The sequence below is a fragment of the Apodemus sylvaticus genome, chromosome 23 (genome assembly GCF_947179515.1).
Source record: "Apodemus sylvaticus chromosome 23, mApoSyl1.1, whole genome shotgun sequence".
NCBI classification, from domain to species: domain Eukaryota; kingdom Metazoa; phylum Chordata; class Mammalia; order Rodentia; family Muridae; genus Apodemus; species Apodemus sylvaticus.
Window position 1 is genome coordinate 31769840 of NC_067494.1, and position 20016 is coordinate 31789855.

At 43.7% G+C, this 20016-nt stretch overlaps 2 protein-coding genes across 6 annotated transcripts in view; one reads left to right on the forward strand and one right to left on the reverse strand.

Annotated features, from left to right (window-relative positions):
• Positions 1–20016, reverse strand: part of Lrp11 (LDL receptor related protein 11) — a 253624-nt gene that overhangs the window by 197978 nt on the left and 35630 nt on the right. The window lies entirely within an intron of this gene.
• LOC127674095 (sperm motility kinase Z-like) lies at positions 12079–15393 on the forward strand. Its single transcript, XM_052169945.1, has 2 exons — positions 12079–13639; positions 15071–15393. The coding sequence occupies exons 1-2, from the start codon at positions 12109–12111 to the stop codon at positions 15079–15081; spliced, it is 1542 nt and encodes a 513-aa protein (XP_052025905.1). The 5' UTR covers positions 12079–12108; the 3' UTR covers positions 15082–15393.

Sequence of the window (20016 nt, forward strand, 5' to 3'; positions counted from 1 at the left end):
CCAAACCAGGCAACCAACCAAATAAACAAAGGGCAGTTTTCTTTTTAAAAATTTTATTGCATTTTAATTTATTTTGTGTTTATGTGCATGTTTGTGGGTGCATTAGTGCCACAATGTATGTATGTGTGTGTGCGTGTGTGTGTGTGTGTGTGTGTGTGTGTGTGTGTGTGTTTAGGTTGGAGTTGGTTCTCTCTTACCATGTAGATACCAGGAACTGAACTCTGTTTATTAGTTTTGGTGGCAGGTGACTTTACCCCCTGAGAATTCTCACCTGCTCAAGTAATTTCATTTTCAAAGGACAAATGTATTTGAATATATATTCACAGAAGTATAGTCACGTATAGTCACCAAATCAACTTAGTGGTTGATGTAGTTCAGGTTGGTCTTGAACTTGGTGTTCCTTCTGCCTCAGCCTCTTGAGGGTTGGCATTGCAAGTCTGCATGCAGCATTGATACTGACCACTCTATGTCTGTCTTAAGGGCTGTCCTGAACCATAACTACTAATGTACAACTTTCAATGCTTTTTAGTAGCATTGTTCATTGCACATACCCTTGCCGAACCGTGTTCTTCAGAGGTGCTCTCATCAATAAGTTGGCCTCAGATTTGTTATATAGCCAAAGATGACCTTGCCTTAAAGTTCCTATTGTTGATATTATAGTCATGCATCATCATGTATGTGTGTTTAACACCATATGAAAAAATACCTATTAAAAAAACAAAAGACACACTTTGCCAGGAGGAAATAGCCTTCACTTTGGTGCACATACCTTGAACAATACCTTGTTTACTCCACCTTTCTCCTTTTAAATTTGTTTTATTTTAATTATTTATCTAGCCAGTGTTTGCATATTTTGTGTGTGAGTCCAGATATGTGGGTCAGTATGCATGTGTGTCTGTATGTGTGGGAGTGTGGGGTCAGAAGCGTTAGGCATGTTACTCAATTGCTCTCTATCATGAAAGAGTCTCACTGAGCATAGAACCCACTGATTTGCCTAGACTGGCTGGCCAGCCAGCACTAGGGAGTCTCCTACCTCCACGAGCCCAGCGCTGGGCCTACAGACACCTGCAGCAGTACTAGAATCCTTACATGGATTCTGAGGGGTGGAATTTGAGTCTTTATGCTAGTACTTTGTACTTGGGAAATCATGCACTTTAGCAGCTAAGCTATCTCCCCAGGCCAACTTTCTTCCATTTTGTCTACTTTATAAAAACTTATTCCTCTCTCATGGAACTGTAAATCCTAGGGAGAGGTGCTCGGGATACACCTTTTTCCTAATCTGTCAACTTTACTCTTTTCCTGTCTTTCTGGAAAGGCTGGGGACTGAAGTCTGGTATCTACTGTCACTTTTTCTGATTTGCATAATTAGTGCAGTATAGATTGCATAATTAGGAATGCTGGAGTTTGAGCTTAAAGTTGATTTTACAGTAAGTCTCTTTCTACAAATCCTTCAAAGATATTCAAGTCTAAGGAAAGAATTTGGCCAAGTCTACCAGGAGCCTTCCATAGCCATCCGGGGAGGCTTTTCTCCATTCAAAAAAAGGGGGGATTATTTTTCTTTGATTCAGGTAGCTTCTATTCTATTTTCTCAATCCTGTATTTGAATACGTTGATCTCTATTATAGCACTCTCTATAGCTCTAGCTATATAGCCCTCTAGCATTCTCTGTCTCTGTATCTCTTTTGGTAGTTAGTGGATCTCCTGGGTCTAGGAATAACAGGGCATATAACAAATCTCGGACGTCTTCCTGGAGCAGAAGGTGGAGCTTGGTAATGCACTGGAGGAGCTGCTGCTTGCGAGCAGAGCAAGGTGTCTGGTCTAGTGTCTTCTGCAAGGCTGCCCATGAACTAAGTATTCATGGATGGGGAGAGAGCTGTAAAATGGTGTGTTCTGGACATAACTTGGATATGGTTGTTTGCACAAAATCAAACTAGGAAAATCCCAGCACAGATGATCTCCAAGATCCTCTGCATATTGAGGAACCAACAGCGGTTAGCTGGTAGCAGCTGGGTGAGGGGGAGGATGATCCTTTGTTTAAGATATGACCACTGAACCAGACGATGACAACACATGTTTAATCCCAGCACTCGGGAGTCAGAGGCAGGTAGATCTCTGAGTTTGAGACCACCCTGGTCTACGGTAAGTTCCAGGACAGCCAGGGCTTCACAGAGAAAACCTGTCTCAGGGGATAGAAAAAGGAAAGAAAGAAAGAAAGAAAAGAAAGAAAGAAAGGAAGGAAGGAAGGAAGGAAGGAAGGAAGGAAGGAAAAGGTGTAAGATTTATACATCACATACACATGTATAATTAGTAACATGTAAGATATACACATGATAGATGCAATACACACAGTGCACTGTACATGTTACATATCACATGTGTTTGTGTAGAATACTGTATGCATCATATGCACTGTATAGCACACATTGTTTTCATATGATGCGTAGACATAACTTCAGGTGTGTACATTAGTCATACCACAGAAGTAACATGTATGTTATAAACAATGCACACACCTAAATTCAATCACAACACACAAATGATAAATGATATGCACATTGTATTGTACACATTTATCATATGATGTGCACATGTAACTGCTCTACATGTGTACACATTAATCATGTTAAATAACACATATGCTATCAATATGACACAAACCACATTGTATATTCTACAATGATCTATTTAGTTCCCTTGTGTAAATGACTCCACAGATCACATATCTCTATGTATATAACCAACCACATATTATGAAGCACACAGCATACACACACTGTTCTGTGTAAATTCCATGCTATACCTTGTAATTTCTCTCCACACCACACACATGGGACACTTGGTGTTGCTTGAAATGATATGGGAGGTAGAATCAGCATGTGTTCCCATGTGTGTGCATGTGTACATTCATGCATGTTTGTTGTTTTTTATCTATGCATCCAATGGAATCGACGTGGGGTTGGTAGTGCAGTCTGCACTGAGATTAAGGCAAGGGTCGTGAAAACTACATATAACCATCATGTGTACACATGTCACTATATACATTATGCACACAGGACACTCATGCAGGTATTATATGTTGTTATGCTCTGTATAACCATATAAATTATGTGCCTATGTATAAATAACCATGTCAGATACACAAATTATACATTATATCATATAACATATATAATGCACATATGACATCCTGTGTCATATGCATGTATGCGTCTCACAGTGCATACATCCTCTGTGTGCACTGCACCCAACATGCACACTGTGACTCACCGTGATGTCCTGCTTGGCGAAGCTCACACACACGCCAGGCCACCCTGGATCCCGCGGGGACACATCTGCCCGTCCACTGAAGGGTGAGAAGGTCAGGGTGCGTCCCATGGGTAGCACGGGCAGGCTGTCAGTAAGGCCGCCGTCCATCCAGCGCTGCCAGGAGGGGACACACATGCATATGGGTCACATGCGTGATGTGGGTCACACGTGTGCTGTCTGCATGGCTCACATATGTGTCTTATGGTTGCGCCTGTGTCATTGCCACACATCGCACATGTCCTATGTTCACATATCATACATGTATCCTAGGTTGGCTTACACATATGTGTTATGGTCACACACGTGTTACACATGTCCTATGTTCACATCACACACCTGTCCTATGTTGGCTTGCACACACTTTATGTTAATTCCTGTGTCTTCTGCAAACATCACACACATGTCCCACAGTCATGCCTGTGCTGCTCACCCATCCTCCCAGTCCTCGAGCATAGCCACACCCACAATACCTGCCCTGCATACTCCACAGGCTCAAGTCCTGCATAGACAGGTATGAAGCAGCTGGCGAGGAGAACCTGTATGTGTCAGAACACATGACAGCTCAGGAGCACAGGGTCAAAGGCACTCATACATATAATGCAAATGTTATTTACATCTCAACCACATATCATGAACATGTTGTTTACATACCACCCACATCGACATTACATCCACATAACATTTATACATGTACATATCAACCATGTTTCTACATGCCATGGAGATGCTATTTACATTTCAAGCATACATCATCCATGTTTCCAACATATCATCCACATGTTATCTGCATACCACTTACACATCTATCCCTTCTCCCACAGCCTTGAGCTGGGCTTTCCAGCCCATTCTATCAGCCTGCTACATTCCTGGCCGCCAGCCCCCAGCCTTCCGCTTGTGTTATCCCTGGCCTTTGTTCTTCTGAGAACCATACAGCTGCTTTCACCTGGAAATCAAGGCTGCCTCAGGGCAGTCTCACCTGTTCTTTTGGCCAGAAACTCTCTAAGTGAGGCCTGCAAGACAAAGCTGCATCTCTCAAGCCTCTGCAGCTTTGAGCAGCTTTGAGGAAGCTCTGAGCTTTGTATTAACTCAAATGTAAATCTCCTGATCTGAGTTTGTTATCTCTAAGGCCAGACCTACACCCACCGGTCCTGCAAGGAGTAGCCTGCAACCAGACCCCATTGTATGGAGGTCACATAAGAAAGGGAACCTGTAATATCAAAGCATAACTACAATTTTTGAAAGCAAAACTCAGTTTTAAGCAATCTTTTCTCCTTAAAATTAGTGGCAAACACATTTTCATATTGTAAAGTTTGTCCATCATCTTGTGTTTGAATGTATGACAGTGTAACTTATTGAAGAGACATTATTTTAAATTGTATTTCTTATAAGTCCAATCTCCAGGCCAAGATTCACACAAAACACCATGCCAATTTAGAAGCATCTTAGAGGCCTGTATTTCCTGGGTTGTGTCATGCCACGTGTAGCTAGTTAAGATGGCTCCGACACTGAATCACCAGTTTTAAACTAACCTTTTCTTAATAACACTATACCTTTTAAATCATAACCGATTAATTTATAACTCTATCATCAAGATATGTAAAACATTTATACCTTTAAGACTAATTAGAAATAAAAATGAAGCGATCATACAAATCTCATAAATTGAAACCAAATACATTTTTTTTCTAGCTGTAAGTTCAGGGGAATAAAGCACTTTGAACCCAATCATCATCATGATAGACATTTTTCTAGGAGAATTAACCATTTCCACTTGTCTGGCTCCTGGCCCTTTAAGAAGCAGCTTTTTTTTTTTTTCCAGCTGTCTTTGACTCCTACCTTAGAAAGTGAGGCACCTCAAATTAGCCTCCTCTGTGTAAACTGCAATTGGCAGGACTGCCAGCAAGATAACGCCTTTTTACCATTTTTTTTTTACATAAAACATAAAAGCAACCAATCATTCAGTCAAACAAAACAATAGACAACATGAATTGACACACATATAGACAAGTTTTGGTGCACCAAGGACAAACAATAGACAGAGAGGGAACTTGATGTCCCCAAAAGATTCAAATATCTTAACCTGAACTAAGGAGATCTCCAGTAGGTTTCAGAGAGAAAACAGGACATCTCCGTTTTCCTGTCCTCACCAGGAGAGTTTTGAAATAGTTTCCAACCATTATTATTATTATTATTATTATTATTATTATTTTGATACCGTGTCCTACACATGGAAAAACTGCTTTTCTGCAACCTGCTTTTTTCTCTTGTTTAAGATTTAACAAGGGGGAAGGGGGGGGTGCCTAGGTTAACACACACACCTGTGGAGAGAGGTGGGAGGAGAGTCCAGGTCTTACATTCTGCCTGTGAGAGGTTTTTTTGCTTTTTGTTTTGTTTTTTGTTTTTTGTTTTTTGTTTTTTGTTTTTTGTTTTCTGGCCACCTCAGCAGCAGTCTCTGACTTCTACCTGCATGGGTCTCCCCTGTCCATTTTTGCCTAGTCCCTGTCCAGGGAGACAGCCCTGGGAGAGCATTTGTTGAGCAATAACCTCATTGGGACCACACATAAGGACTTTCATTTGAGAGAGAATGTCTCTTCCCCAGAGGTTAACAGGCAGACCAGGGACCACGAAGGGCTGAGTAGAGCCAGTATTTCCCTCTGTCCTCCCAAGTCAGCAACTTTGAGCTCTGGAGAGTATTTTTTTTGATTGTCCAATCCCCTGCAGATGGGTCAGAGAGGCTTGCAAAGGCCAAGGGGGCAGGGGGGGGGGCGGCAAGCACTTTGTGGGATCACAGTAGAATCAGCACCTGAGTCTAAGATGCCCTCAAAGCTTTTACCATTTATTTTAAGGCTGAGTATAGGACGATCTCTAGTGATTGCCTGGACCCAGTAAAGGTCTGAGGAACCTACCTGGCTGAGAGGAGCCGAGCTGCATGCCTATCGCTGGGTATAAGGTGGCAGGCCACGTGGAGGGGCTTGTTTTGGCTCTGGCTTTTTCTAGGCATTTGACTTTGAAATAAATCTTGAAGTTAGAGTGACCATTTGTCCCTCTTAGCTCCTTTAAGAGGGCTACTTGCTCTCTGCAGCTTTTCTCCTCCAAGTTGGCTTTCTCCCCGGGGGTCTCTAAACTTAATGGCATATCAGCAAGGCATGGGTCCCTCAGGAGCAGAGGATGAAGAGAAGTTACAGGAGCTGGTGGCGGGCACTCAGACCCTGAGTGACCTAGGAAGGTTTTGGAGAGTTCTTTTTAGGGGAAAGCAAGGTCACAGAAGCTGCCGGAGACAAAGGGCGGAGGCAATATTCAGCAGGGTCCTCGTTCGCACTCTGAATGAACCCCCAGTAACTAAAGAATGTATCAGACATTGGTTCACCTGTACCTGTTTTTAAAATCTTATTAATTTCTTTACCAACCTTATCTCAAGTTAGCGGGTGAATATCAGGTCCACTTAAAATTAACCAAGGACATTTCTCATGACAAAAAAAAAAAAAAGAACTTAATTAAATCTTTTTTCTTAACTCTTATTCCTCTCTCCCTGAATTAAAGCTTGATTTCTCCTATGAATCAAGTCTCTTCAGCCTTTTTTTTTTCCCCAATGACAATCGGACAACAATGTTTGGCCACTCACCTGCCCCTCTAGCGACGCACGAGCGATGCGGTCTGTGGGGTCCTTGAATCCTCTTCCCGGGGTTTCTGCTTCATAGTCTGGTAGTTGACCATACTTCAGGTCCCTGTTCAGGCGCCACTGTAACCCATCCGGCGGGTCAGTTATTCAGGGTCCCGAAGGAGCACTACCTTTGGGTCAAAGGGGGGGTAGAAGAACGGAGACAGAGGTCTCGATTACTGTTCTGGGGTACACAGGTTTTAAAGTTTTCAGGAGGGATGTGCCTCAAGGCAAGGAAAAGGAAGAGATAAGGGTCCTCTGGTGGAGTTATCTGGTGTTTGCACAGGCTGGAGCCTACCACAGTTATCTCAGGACTTCCTTCCACTGCAATTAACGGAGAGACTCTTCTTTGTTTTACTCAGGACCTTTGCCATGCCAGCTCTCCGGGCCGAAGTGAGGATCTCTAATGGCTTCCCACAACAGAGGTTATGCTTGGGCTCAGCAACACGGACTTCCACTCACCAAGGCTGACCTGGCTACAGCTGCTGCTGAATGCCAGATCTGCCAACAGCAGAAACCAACACTGAGCCCCAGATATGGCACCATTCCTCGAGGTGACCAGCCAGCAACCTGGTGGCAGGTTGACTATATTGGACCACTTCCTCCATGGAAAGGACAGCATTTTGTTCTTACTGGAGTAGATACTTATTCTGGTTATGGATTTGCCTATCCTGCACGTAATGCTTCTGCCAAAACCACCATCCGTGGACTCCCAGAATGCCTTATCTATCGTCATGGTATTCCACACAGTATTGCTTCTGACCAAGGAACTCATTTCACAGCCAGAGAAGTGCGACAGTGGGCCCATGATTATGGAATTCACTGGTCTTACCATGTTCCCCATCATCCTGAAGCAGCTGGTCTGGTAGAAAGATGGAATGGCCTTTTGAAGACACAGTTACGGCGCCAATTAGGTGGTGACAGCATGGAGGGCTGGGGCAAGTTCTTCAGAAGGCAGTATATGCTTTGAATCAGTGTTCAATATATGGTAAAGTTTCTCCCATAGCCAGGATCCATGGGTCCAGGAATCAAGGGGTGGAAAAGGGAATAGTTCCACTCACTATCACTCCTAGTGACCCTCTAGGACAATTTTTGCTTCCTGTCTCCACAAATTTAGGTTCTGCTGGCCTACAAGTTTCGGTTCCAGAGGGGGGAGTGCTCCTACCAGGAGCCACAAGAAACATTCCATTGAACTGGAAGCTCAGACTTCCCCCTGGCCATTTTGGGCTTCTAATGCCCTTAAACCAACAGGCTAAGAAAGGAATAACAGTGTTAGGAGGGGTGATAGATCCAGATTACCATGGGGAAATTGGATTGCCTCTCCACAATGGAGGTAAGCAGGATTATGTCTGGAGTGCAGGAGATTCCCTAGGGCATCTCTTAGTACTATCATGTCTTGTGATTAAAGTCAGTGGGAAACTACAACAGCCTAATCCAAGCAGGATGACAAAGGACATAGACCCATCAGGAATGAAGGTATGGGTCAATCCTCCAGGAAAAGAGCCAAGACCTGCTGAGGTGCTTGCCAAAGGTGAAGGAAATTCAGAATGGGTAGCAGAGGAAGGTAGTTATAAATACCAGCTAAGGCCACGTAACCAGTTGCAGAAACAAGGATTATAAGTAATATGAATGCTTCTATCTTGTTGTGTTGAAGATACATTTGTCTTTCTTCCAATCCCTTTAACATCAATTGGTATTGAAACACTAAAAGAATGTTTCCAAGGGACATTTCCCCATTGTAAATTTGCAAATGTGTTTGCGATTGGACGAGGAATAGTTATATCATGTTAGGCATATTCACAATCTTGTTATTGTTTCATGTGGACATGAGATATTATTTGTGTCAAATTGACAAGGGGTGGATTGTAGTGGCTATTCCTGGTTGTCAACTTGACTATATCTGGAATGAACTACAGTCTAGAATTGGAAGGCTCACCTATGATCCTAATTTGGAGGCTCAGAGATATAAGTTTCTGACCTGGATCTTGGCATGGAGACCTTGAAGCACAGTGGCTATGAATTTCAGAAGATTAAGACAAGGAGATCTTCGAGTTCAAGATCATTTGGGATTAAAGGCATGAATGCACACACCTTTAATCTGGGCCACACCCTCTGCTGGAGACTCTCATGCCAATATTCTGGGCCACACCCTCTGTTGGAGACCTACAGCCTTTAATCTGGGCTACACCCTCTGCTGGAAATATATAAGGACATTGGTAGAAAGAAGATTCTCTCTCACTCGTCCTTGCCTGCTTGCTTCGTGGGACTGAGAAACTGCTAGATCATTGGACTTCCATCCACAGCTGCTGCTGACCATTTTTGGGGAGTTGGACTATAGACTGTAAGTCATTGACAAATTCCCTAACTATCTAAAGACTATCCATATGTTCTGTGACTCTAGAGAACACAAACTAATACAATGGTACACCAATTTTCCAACTACTATGAGACATCAAGTCTTGCTGCTCACCACAGACTGACTACTACAAAGCAGACTTGATGGACAGCCCCACACTTGCCACTACACACACACACACACACACACACACACATACACACACACACACACACACACGTGTGCACACATGCACACACACACACACACAGAGAGAGAGAGAGAGAGAGAGAGAGAGAGAGAGAGCAAACTATCAGTACTATGGAAGAGTGGACAAATGGAGCCTTGCAGAAGCAATCAAGTCAGGACACACCCATTTACTTTCCTCTACTCTTGACTGTGTATGCAATGATACTAATAGAGGTTCCAGACTTGACTTTTCCACAATGCTAGAAAATAACCGGGAATTGTAGCCTCAAATTAACTTACTATCTCCAAAGTTGCTTTTTGTCGGGGTATTTGGGGAGTATTATTTGGTTTAAAAATCCCCATAACAGTCCACCACTGAAGGATGTCAGAGCAGGAATTTAGAGAGAGAGGCAGGAACCATGGGGGAACACTTGATGGTTTTCTTCCTTTTTCCTTTTATCCATCCTTCCTTCCTTCCTTCCTTCCTTCTCTCTCTCTCTCTCTCCCTCTCTCTCTCTGTCTCTCTCTCCTTTCTTTCATCTGATTTCTTATTCACTTTACACTCCACTCACTGCCCCATTCCTGGTCACCCCCCCTCCCCCACACACACACACAATACTTCCCCTTCCCCCTTTCCATCCTCTCAGGATGGGACACCCTGGATATCCTTCTCCAACCTTGTCTGGGTATTTTGTTTAACAAAGAATGACACTAGGACACCAATCAATGCCTGGCTCCTCTACACTGCTAGGAATCTGCATGTGCCATTTAATAGTAGGGGCAGTGGGGTATTTAGCAGTTCTGGTATATAGCTGTCTATGTGGATGATTCTCAGGGTACACTGTGTCCCACTTTAATTTCTAAAACACTAAATGTTGCTCTGCAGAGCCATCCTGACTCAGAAGCTTTGAAGCCATTTCAGTCCCTGTGAGTTTGAACAGGTATGATCTGTGCATGCCCTACTGTGACCTCATGAGGATCCATTGTGAGAGTCCACCCAGCAGATATAAATAAGGGAGAGGCCTGCCCTGGATCTCTGAGGGTATAGAGAAGTGGAGTGGTGATTTACTTGTGAGATATACATTAGTGAGATTGTGTGAGGTTTTGAGATTCTGATTGTTTGATTTGTGAGTTGTGTGTGTGTGTGTGTGTGTGAGAGAGAGAGAGAGAGTCAGAGACAGAGATAGAGACAGAGAGACAGAGAGAGACTGTGTGGGTGTGAGGGTGAGTCTGTGTATAGATTAGTTGTGTGTTCTGTGTGTCTACCTGCTTGTGTGTGTCTGTGTGAATTCATCTACAAGCTTACATACAGTTACAGGGAAAGCCCAGGGTTAGGGTTAGGCTAAGGTTAGTGTTAGTGTTAGTGTTAGTGTTAGTGTTAGTGTTAGTGTTAGTGTTAGTGTTAGTGTTAGGGTTGGGTTAGGGTTGGGTTAGGGTTGGGTTAGGGTTGGGTTAGGGTTAGGTTTAAGGTTAGGTTTAGGGTTAGGTTTAGTGTTAGTGTTAGTGTTAGTGTTAGTGTTAGGGTTAGCTAAACGTTCAGTGCTGTGCTAAAGGTATGTTGAAAACTTAATTTCTAAAACAGAGTCATTCACTGGCCTCTTTTTGCCACATAGGCTATGTTTTCACCAAGGAGCCTCTGGATCTGCCTGTGTTTGGAGATTCAAATTAGGGAGGGACATTAATTAGGCCTGTTTTGTTTGGTGGGTCATTTGTTTAACTTTTGTGGTGGGCAGTGGTACTTTGCATTTAAGTCCAAACCTTAGGCTTGAACAGCAGGTTCTACACTGAATGAGACATCTTTCTAAGTCATGGACACTTGGGTTACTACTTTAAGATTTCCTTCTTTGTTTTTCTGTTTCTATTCTTATTTTCCTTCTGCTTTTATTTGTCTTGAATGGTTAATATGTTTGGGGGCCTTTTTTTTCTTTTGTATAACAGGATATTTGCTATAAATTTCAAATTTTAAAAATATATTTTTTCATTTTTGGTTTATTTAAACTTTTCCTTTAAAAACCATTATTGAGTACTGGTGGTGTTATTGACCGCTAGAGATAAGGCATAATTGGATGTGGTTAGTTATGGTTTCCAATTCTTTTCATTTCTCTGGCTTGCTTTTGACTTTTGCTTTTTTGCTTCAATTTAATGAGTTTTACATGCTTCTCTTTCTGTTTTGATTACTTGAGGGGTCCTGGCTTTGCTTTGATTTCCTTGGTATTTTAATTAGTTGGCCTGGTTTGGGGTGTTGGTCTTCAATTTTTATGTTATTTTGTAAATATTTTCTCAATCATTTCTTTCTTCTATTCATGTTCATTCTGATACTCTAGTTCTCTTCTCAGTTTTATCAGATAGCATCCAGTACATTACTGAGCTGTGGTCTGTCTATTTTACTAGATTGTGAGCTAGTCGTGGTTTAGGGATCAAGACTGGGTTCCTCTGCCTGTGTCATCGTGGGTCTAGGTTAAAGCTTCTTGTTTCAGTGGTTTTCACTTTGTCTTTTGTTTTTACTTTGGATCCCACTGATTTTGTTACTCTCATCCCTCATGTCTCTGTAAGTTTCTTTATATCTCCTTTCCTTTCTCCCCAGGCCTCACTGCCTTTGGCAGTAGCACTGCTACCAACTATGTACTCCGATAGTGACTCGGAGTCATCAGAGTCCAACACTGTGGTCACCATGTTCGAGGAGGAGGTGTTCACCAGGCAGTACACGGTGTTGAAGACCTTGGGCCAGGGTGGCACTTCCGATGTGAGGCTGTGCTCCCACCGCCTTACAGGTGCCCCAGTTGCTGTCAAGGCTCTTTTGAGGGAGAGGTGGTCGGACCCAACAGTGCCCGAAGCGGACATTATGAAAATGCTCAGTCACCCAAACATCGTCTCACTTGTGCAAATAATTGAGACAGAACACACAACTTACTTAATTATGGAAGTTGCCAGAGGAGAAGAGCTACTTAAACGAGTCCGGGACGCTGGATGCCTGAAAGAAGATGAAGCTAGGAGCATATTTGTTCAGCTGCTCAGTGCCATAGGCTACTGTCATGGTAAAGGTGTGGTGCACAGGGACATAAAGCCTGACAATATCATAGTGGGTGAGGATGGAAAGGCTACACTTATTGATTTCAGCCTCGGAGACACATTCCTACCTGGACAAAAACTGGAAAGGCTGTGTGGAGCCTTCCAGTTCATTGCTCCAGAGATCTTCCGAGGCCTACCCTACGATGGCACAAAAGTAGATATGTGGGCCTTGGGGGTCATTTTATATTATATGTCCACCGGATTCCTGCCATTTGGAGGAGGAACACTGTCGGAACTGAGCAACAAGGTGATGAATGGAAAATATCGTACACCGGATCATCTCTCCGACGATATTAGGAGCATGATTAGCCTCCTGCTAACTGTCAACCCAAGGCAGAGGCCAAATGCGCAAGAACTCGTAAGCCATCCATGGCTCCAGCAAGGGGGAAAGACTTTGACATTCCATTACAACAGTGACACCAGATTCCCAGACCCTGATATAATGGGGGCCATGGAAAGCATTGGCTTTCATTCCCAAGACATAAGAGAAGCTTTAAAACACAAGGAGTTTGACGAAACTAGGGCAACATACCACCTATTGAAAACCCTAGCAAATCAGGATGATGGCACTTATGTGCAAAGAGATGTCACTAACCCAGGAGTGACACCTTTCCCTTCACCAACAGACCCTAACACTTACCCTCTGCCTCCCAGGAGAAGGGCCAGTGAACCTTCCCTGAAAATACTAGTGTCATCTACTGGACAACGTCCTGGGGAGACAAATGCCCCTGTTGCGCCCAAGAAGACACCCCCTATGGGCAGTCGTCAGCAAAGAAGAATGACTGCCCCTTGCATCTGCATCGCTACTTACACTGTCGTGGAAGTAATCGAAACCCTCGATAACACCTTCTCCTCTAGCTCCCAGTTCGAAAAGGCCCCAAGTGAGCCAGAAAGAAGGAGACCATTCACTCCAAGACCCCCGCAGCCTCAGGGATGGGCCAAATGGAAGAAACGAATTTCGAATTGCATCAGGACTCTATGCTGCTGCTGCATGTCACCTGACACGACAAGCCGGAGGAAGGTGTGCCCCCAAAAGAGAGAGGACACCCCGAAGATGACAAGAAGTACAAGGCATCTTTCAGGTACATTTTTATATTTGCTAAATCTATTTTTTTTACTAATATTTGCATATAGACAGTTCATGATTAGGTTCTTGAAGTACAGTGACTTAAATCTAGTTCTATCTAGATAGTGTGGGATGTGGACCCTCCTACAATTAAACACAAGTACAATACTTTCTTATTCCAGAAGTGTAGAACCAGAAAACCATCAAATCAAATCAAAACCAAAATCCACTAGTGTAACTCAGTTCCTGTGGCTCAGCTCAGTGTCCCAAGCACAGGAGTCTGGATCTTCTGGGATGCAAATGGTTTTGGGCCACACCCCCTCTGGGTTTCTTTTGTCCACAGCCCACACATCCTGTCTTCTCCTGTCAGATGGAATCGGTCCACACCTATCATTGATATGGTTGGTTATCACTGAGTCTTGGCATCTCCAGTGTGTTCAGGGCTGCACTGTAATGAGGCTACACCTTCAACAATGGACTCTTCTGACCTCTCACAGCACCAAGCTGGGGCTGTTTTCTACCTCCCCTTTGACCCCTCAGCTTTCAGGCTGCCCAAACCAATACCACCCGGGAAATTCTTACACATGATCTTGTTTGACTTCCAGCATGAGAAGCAGACTTTGCCACCATTCAAACAGACTTCTCTTGAGCTATACCAAGGAATTGCTTTTGAGAAGATTTTAGCTCTGTGATGTCTCTGTCTTCTTAATCATGTCAAGTGTCTCAGCCAAAGATGAGTTGCAGCAATTGTCCTGGCTCATCGAAGTTTCCCTTTAATGTCCTGCTCTCTTGTTAATCAAAGCTGGTTCTTTGCCCCATGTCCCCCACTGATAAGTACCCAGAGATTACCAAATCAAATACACTGCAAACTACAGTGGTGATCCTATGTAAAGTTCCTGGGCACTCGACTTCAATCATTAATAAATGGCCCACAAACTTGCCCACAGGTAATCTGACGAAGGAAATTTTTTCAGCAGTTTTCCTGTTCCAGGTGATAGTAGCTCATGTCATTCTAACAAAAATCTAATCAGCACACCTCTGAAGTATAGTTCCCCCTAAATTTCAGAACAAAGCATATTTGTTTACAAGACTCTTTTTGAGATTTTAAGGTTGGGCTGGTCCTTTAATTCCTAGAACAGGGAGAAAATAAGAGCAAAGTAACCCAAGAATAAGATTATCCTCTGAATCTAACTAGGAGGTCCATTTCCATCTACCACAGTTTTGACTACTGTTTTTCCCGTGATATAAAAACACATATACTGGGAATGGGGAGCCAGAATTTCCCTCAGTGAAGCTCATTCAGGTGAAAGGTGAATTGGATGCCAATGTGGCTGCCTAAAAGGTTGTTCCCACATGACTTAGCTTCATGTTGTGTGCCTCCTGATTTGATGCTGTTACACCCCACATACTTTTGCCACGCCTCTCACATTCTCCTTGGGTTTTACAGCTTTGTCCTGATTGGCCTCTCCTCACCCCAGCACATGCAAGAAGCCCCTCCCATCAGCAGATAGGTCTACATTTTCTCAGTCTTCCTCTCAATGGCTCTTGCTTCTCTGGCTGATGACCCAAGGTACCTGACATCCGAGGAGAATGGAGACTTCGGAGCCAGACCCATAAGCCTGCCTGCCAAAGATAGGAGGGAGGCTGCTGCTGCTGTCAAGACCTTCTGGAAGTGGACCACCCCAGACCTGATGCTCCAGCTCAGGCTGCGAATAGTGATAGTAATATCAAATAAAGAGAATTTGCTTATTCTCAATGATTTTCAAAGGTTGTTAGGATATATTAATTGGTTTTATCTTATAGTAACCTCATCTTAAGCTTGACACAGGAGGACTTAAACCTCTGTTTTCCATGTAGATAAAAATTAACTGGCAAGGGCAAATAACTTTACAGATAGTAGAGAAGGCTACTGTAATCAGCTGTTTATGATATGTGTTCACTGCCATTCCTTGCAAAGGGAACATTAATGTAGAATCACCCTTTCTCATCTCCACGAAAAGTTTTAACATTTTCCAATAAATATACTGGTGTGTTAATAACGTGTTGTAAGACAAAATCATAAAAGTATGCTAAAATGAATGTTTTAAGGACCTGATGAAATATTTGTTCCTTGTTTCAAACCGCAATCAAATTGGTTATTGCAGAAGACTGATAGTTCAGAGGCCATATCCAGCACATGGTACCATCCCAGAAGCAAACCACACCCAACATTTTCCTCTGCAGCCAGCCACATGGTATTTAGTGAATCATGTCAAATGAACTGGGCCTAGAAAGCCCCCATATACTTAGAGCTATAAATGAAGTAGGAAGTCATGGTTTCTTTGGAAAGTCAGTTGTGGCAGACGGTGTTTTGCTGGAACAGACATGGAAGGAGTGTTGTCTGAAGCAGACACAGGTGAAAGGAAGCTTTGCTAAATCAAGCATATGAAAAGATGCATGAGAGAGGATTCTTCTCTAAACACATCCATGTATTGGTTCCCCTTACATTGCCTAGCTGAGCTCCATTTGTCATGACTCCATAGAGAGAAATGCACCAAAAACTTTCTGGTGGTGTTCTGGTGGCTTCTTGCCACTTCCTCAGACTTGGGCCAATTGGCAGAGTGACGTCAGCTGATACAGACTTACAGGGAGTGTTGCTAAGCCAGACTCAATGTGCTGAGGCAAGGCCCCTGGAGGACACATGACGTTCTGAGGGAATAGAAATAGGACTGAATGGACAGTGGCAGGGCCTTTACAGTGCTTTTTGGTCTTGAGACTTCCATGATTGTCCCTTCAGTGAGAGAGGTGTGGCAGAGAACGTCTGCTGGCATTCCTGTCAGTCTTGGTCACTCCTGCTGGCTCCCAACCCTGAGTTACCAGTTTTAAACTAACTTTTTGTTACCAACATTATACCTTTTAAATCATGCCCAATAACTTATAAGCCAATACTTTATAGTCAAGACATGCAAATACTTATACCTTTAAGACCAATTAGACATAAAAATAAAGTGACGACAGGAATCCTATAAAATTAAACCAATTTTTTTCTAGCTGTAATTTCAAGAGAAAAAAGTACTTTGAACCCATAATCACAATTGTAGAGATTTCTCTAGGAAAAATAACCATCAACCCATTTGCCCTAGAATTTGAGATGCTGCTGGCTCTTTTAAAAGCAGCTTTTTACTCCAAGTTTAATGTGAGGCACTTTAAATCAACCCCTGCCGTGTAAACTGAGACTGAACGGGTCACCAGCAGATGAAGTTTTACCATTTTTTGAAAACATAAAACATTCAAAGAACGAAAGAGAGACAGACACAAATTGGCAAATTGGTGCACCAAAGCCGGACAATGCACAGAGCAGAAAGCACACTTGTATAAATATGTAACTGCTTGTACTTACACGGATCCTGTTACCTTCAGGGGAGTTGTAGCTCCACTCAGGGTGGCAGAGAGGGAATCCATAAGAGCTCGGTTGCCATTCTTGCTTTGAGGCATGTATGCTCTGAGGGGAAATGTCACTGCAGGGACCAGAGGTGGGGGCAACTTGTCAACTCCAGTCCCCATAGCTGGTCCAGAACCAGCCTTAGAAGATGGGGCTGAAGGGGCCGGTGGTGTCCTTTGTGAATTCAAAGAAGGAGGGTAGGGAGAACGGTCTAAAAGGAGATCGGCATCAGGATCTGATAACACTGTCCCTTGGGGGTCTCCTGGAGAGCATAAGTCCCCCCAACAACACAGGTCCTGTGGAGGAAAAGAAGCAATGGGCCCAGGAGGGCAGAAAGGTGGCTAAGTCCTCCCAGACAATGATATGTGGGACTTGGTCTGAGTGATTTGCAGACCCAGTCCTAAAGATTTGTCAGAGTCAGAGTAGAAGCAGCCTGTCCCATGGATTCAAACAGTCATCAGTCCAAGTCCAAAAACAAAACAGAGGACACTAAGACAGTAAAAAACAACCGCCCAGCAACCACCACAAAAGAAAAACAGACTAAGATGGCTGAGGGCAGAATCCCCCTTTGCCCAGATGGAGATGAACCCTATCACATTCTTTCTCCTAGTGGGAAACCAGAACATCCTCCCAGTCCCCCAAAGTCCCCACAGCATTCCATCACCTCTGCCTGCCATTCTGGCAACTACAAAAACAGACTCAGATGGCCAAAGGCAGAATCCCCCTTTGCCCAGATGGAGAAGAACCCTATTGGATTCTTTGTCCCAGCGGGAGACCTGAGGGTCCTCCCAGTCCCCCAATATTGCCAAAGCATTCTGGCAAGTCTGACGGCCATTCTGGCAACTACATATCAAAACCAAAACTACAGACCAAATGTGGCCTTTAGGAGAAAAAAAGAAAGAGGCACACAACACAAACACACAGACAAAAATGACAGACATGTATCCCACATTACCTTGCTTGAGTAAACCTCCCCATACAATGCGTCTGGGGCTTGAGGAGGGAAACTTCCCGGGCAATGAATCATATGTAAGAGTCTGTCGGAAGATACCGCCACACTCAATAAGGCCACAGAAACCCAGAATCACTACAATCTGCAAGAGGTTTATTGTTCCAGTGTACACGGAGCTCCCTCAGCACACAGGCAGGAGATCCTGAGCTCACTAAGACTACCCTTTTTATGAACATTTTGGCAGGGAGTTCTGGGGTCCCCTAAGTTGGACAACTGTGACTGGTTACCCTAAGCAACATTTAAAATTATTGGTCACCTCGAGAAGGGAGGTTGTCTCTGCAATCTGGCCCTGTCCTGCCCACCTTGAAGCAGTTGTGGTGTTTCCTGGCTTTGTCTTTTTGTTGAGTCACTTCCCTCTCTGGCCTCACCCTAGGCAGGCTGCTTCTGTATAGGCCTTATCCTCCCCCAGGCAGTCCTGGGCAGAATGCAAAGTTTCAGTCCAGCTTTGAGCCCCCATTCTGGGTTGTGGGGAGCTGGCCTGCTGTTTCTGACAGGGTTCTCACAAGGTGTCACCTGACCAAGCCCGCTCACTCAGTCAACAGGTTCTCCAGTGCAGGAGTGAGGATTGAAAAGAAAGAGACAATTAGACAGAACTGCAGTATGACCTCAGTCAATTCTGAGACTGAAGGCAGGTTTAATAATTCTCAATCCATTTTTGTACCAATTTAATTACATGCAGGAATTAAGATCAATAGTAGTACAATGAAGAACAAGCAAGACAGTAAACACAAAATTGTCAAGGCAATAAGCAAAGTTCTGTGACACTTGTTTCCCTTTGTCAGAATGACCAAAACACCTGAGCCTGCTTCCTTGTCCAAGCCCAGAATCTTGCCTGAAGCTTGCTTCTCTTGTTCCACTCTAAGTTAAACATTCCTGCCATAACCTACGTCCCTCTAATGCCCAAATGTCAGATTCCTGCCTGAAGCCCATGTCCCTGGTCAATGTCAAGTTCCTTCCAGGCAGCACAGCACCCCAAGAAGGCTCTGCACATAGGTTAAAGCTTCTTGTCTCAGTGGTTTTCACTTTGTCCTTTCTTTTTACTTTGGATCCCAGTGATTTGTTACTCTCATCCCTCATGTCTCAGTAAGTTTCTTTATATCTCCTTTCCTTTTTACCCAGGCATCAATGCCTTGGGCAGTTGCATTGCTACCAACCATGTATTCAGACAGTGAGTCAGAGTTATCAGAGCCCGACACTGTGGTCAGCATGTTCAGTGAGGATGTGTTCATGATGCAGTACACAATGTTGGAGACCTTGGGAGAGAGTGACACTTCCGACATGAGGCTATGCTCCCACCACCTAAAAGGTACCCCAGTTGCTTTCAAGGCTCTCCTGAAGAGGGAGAAGTGGTTGGAGCCAACAATGCTGGAAGTCTAAATCATGAAAATGCTAAGACACCCAAATATTGTTTCCCTTGTACAAGTTACAGAGACAGAACACACAATTTATTTAATAATGGAAGTAGCCAGGGGAGAAGAGCTACTTAAATGAGTCTGGGACGCTGGATGTCTGAAGGAAGATGAAGCTAGGAGCATATCTGTTCAGTTCCTCAGTGCCATAGGCTACTGTCATGGTGAAGGTGTGGTTCACAGAGACTTAAAGCCTGACAGTGTCATAGTGGATGAGCAAGGAAAGGCTACAATTATTGGCTTTCAGCTTAGATGCCAGATTCACGCCTGAGCAAAAACTGGAAAGACTGTGTGCAGCTTTGCAGTTCAATGCTCCAGAAATCTTTGGAGGCATAGCCTATGATGTCCCCAAAAGTAGATATGTAGGCCTAGGGTGTCATTTTATACTACACAATGACCCGATTTCTTCCATTTGGAACAAGAACCTTGTCTGAATTGAGCATTAAAGTAATGCAAGGGAAATACCAAATATCTTACAATCTCTCTAAAGACTTAAGGAGCATGAAGCAAGTCTTTCACATTACATTACATTCCAACAGAGGTACCAGCTT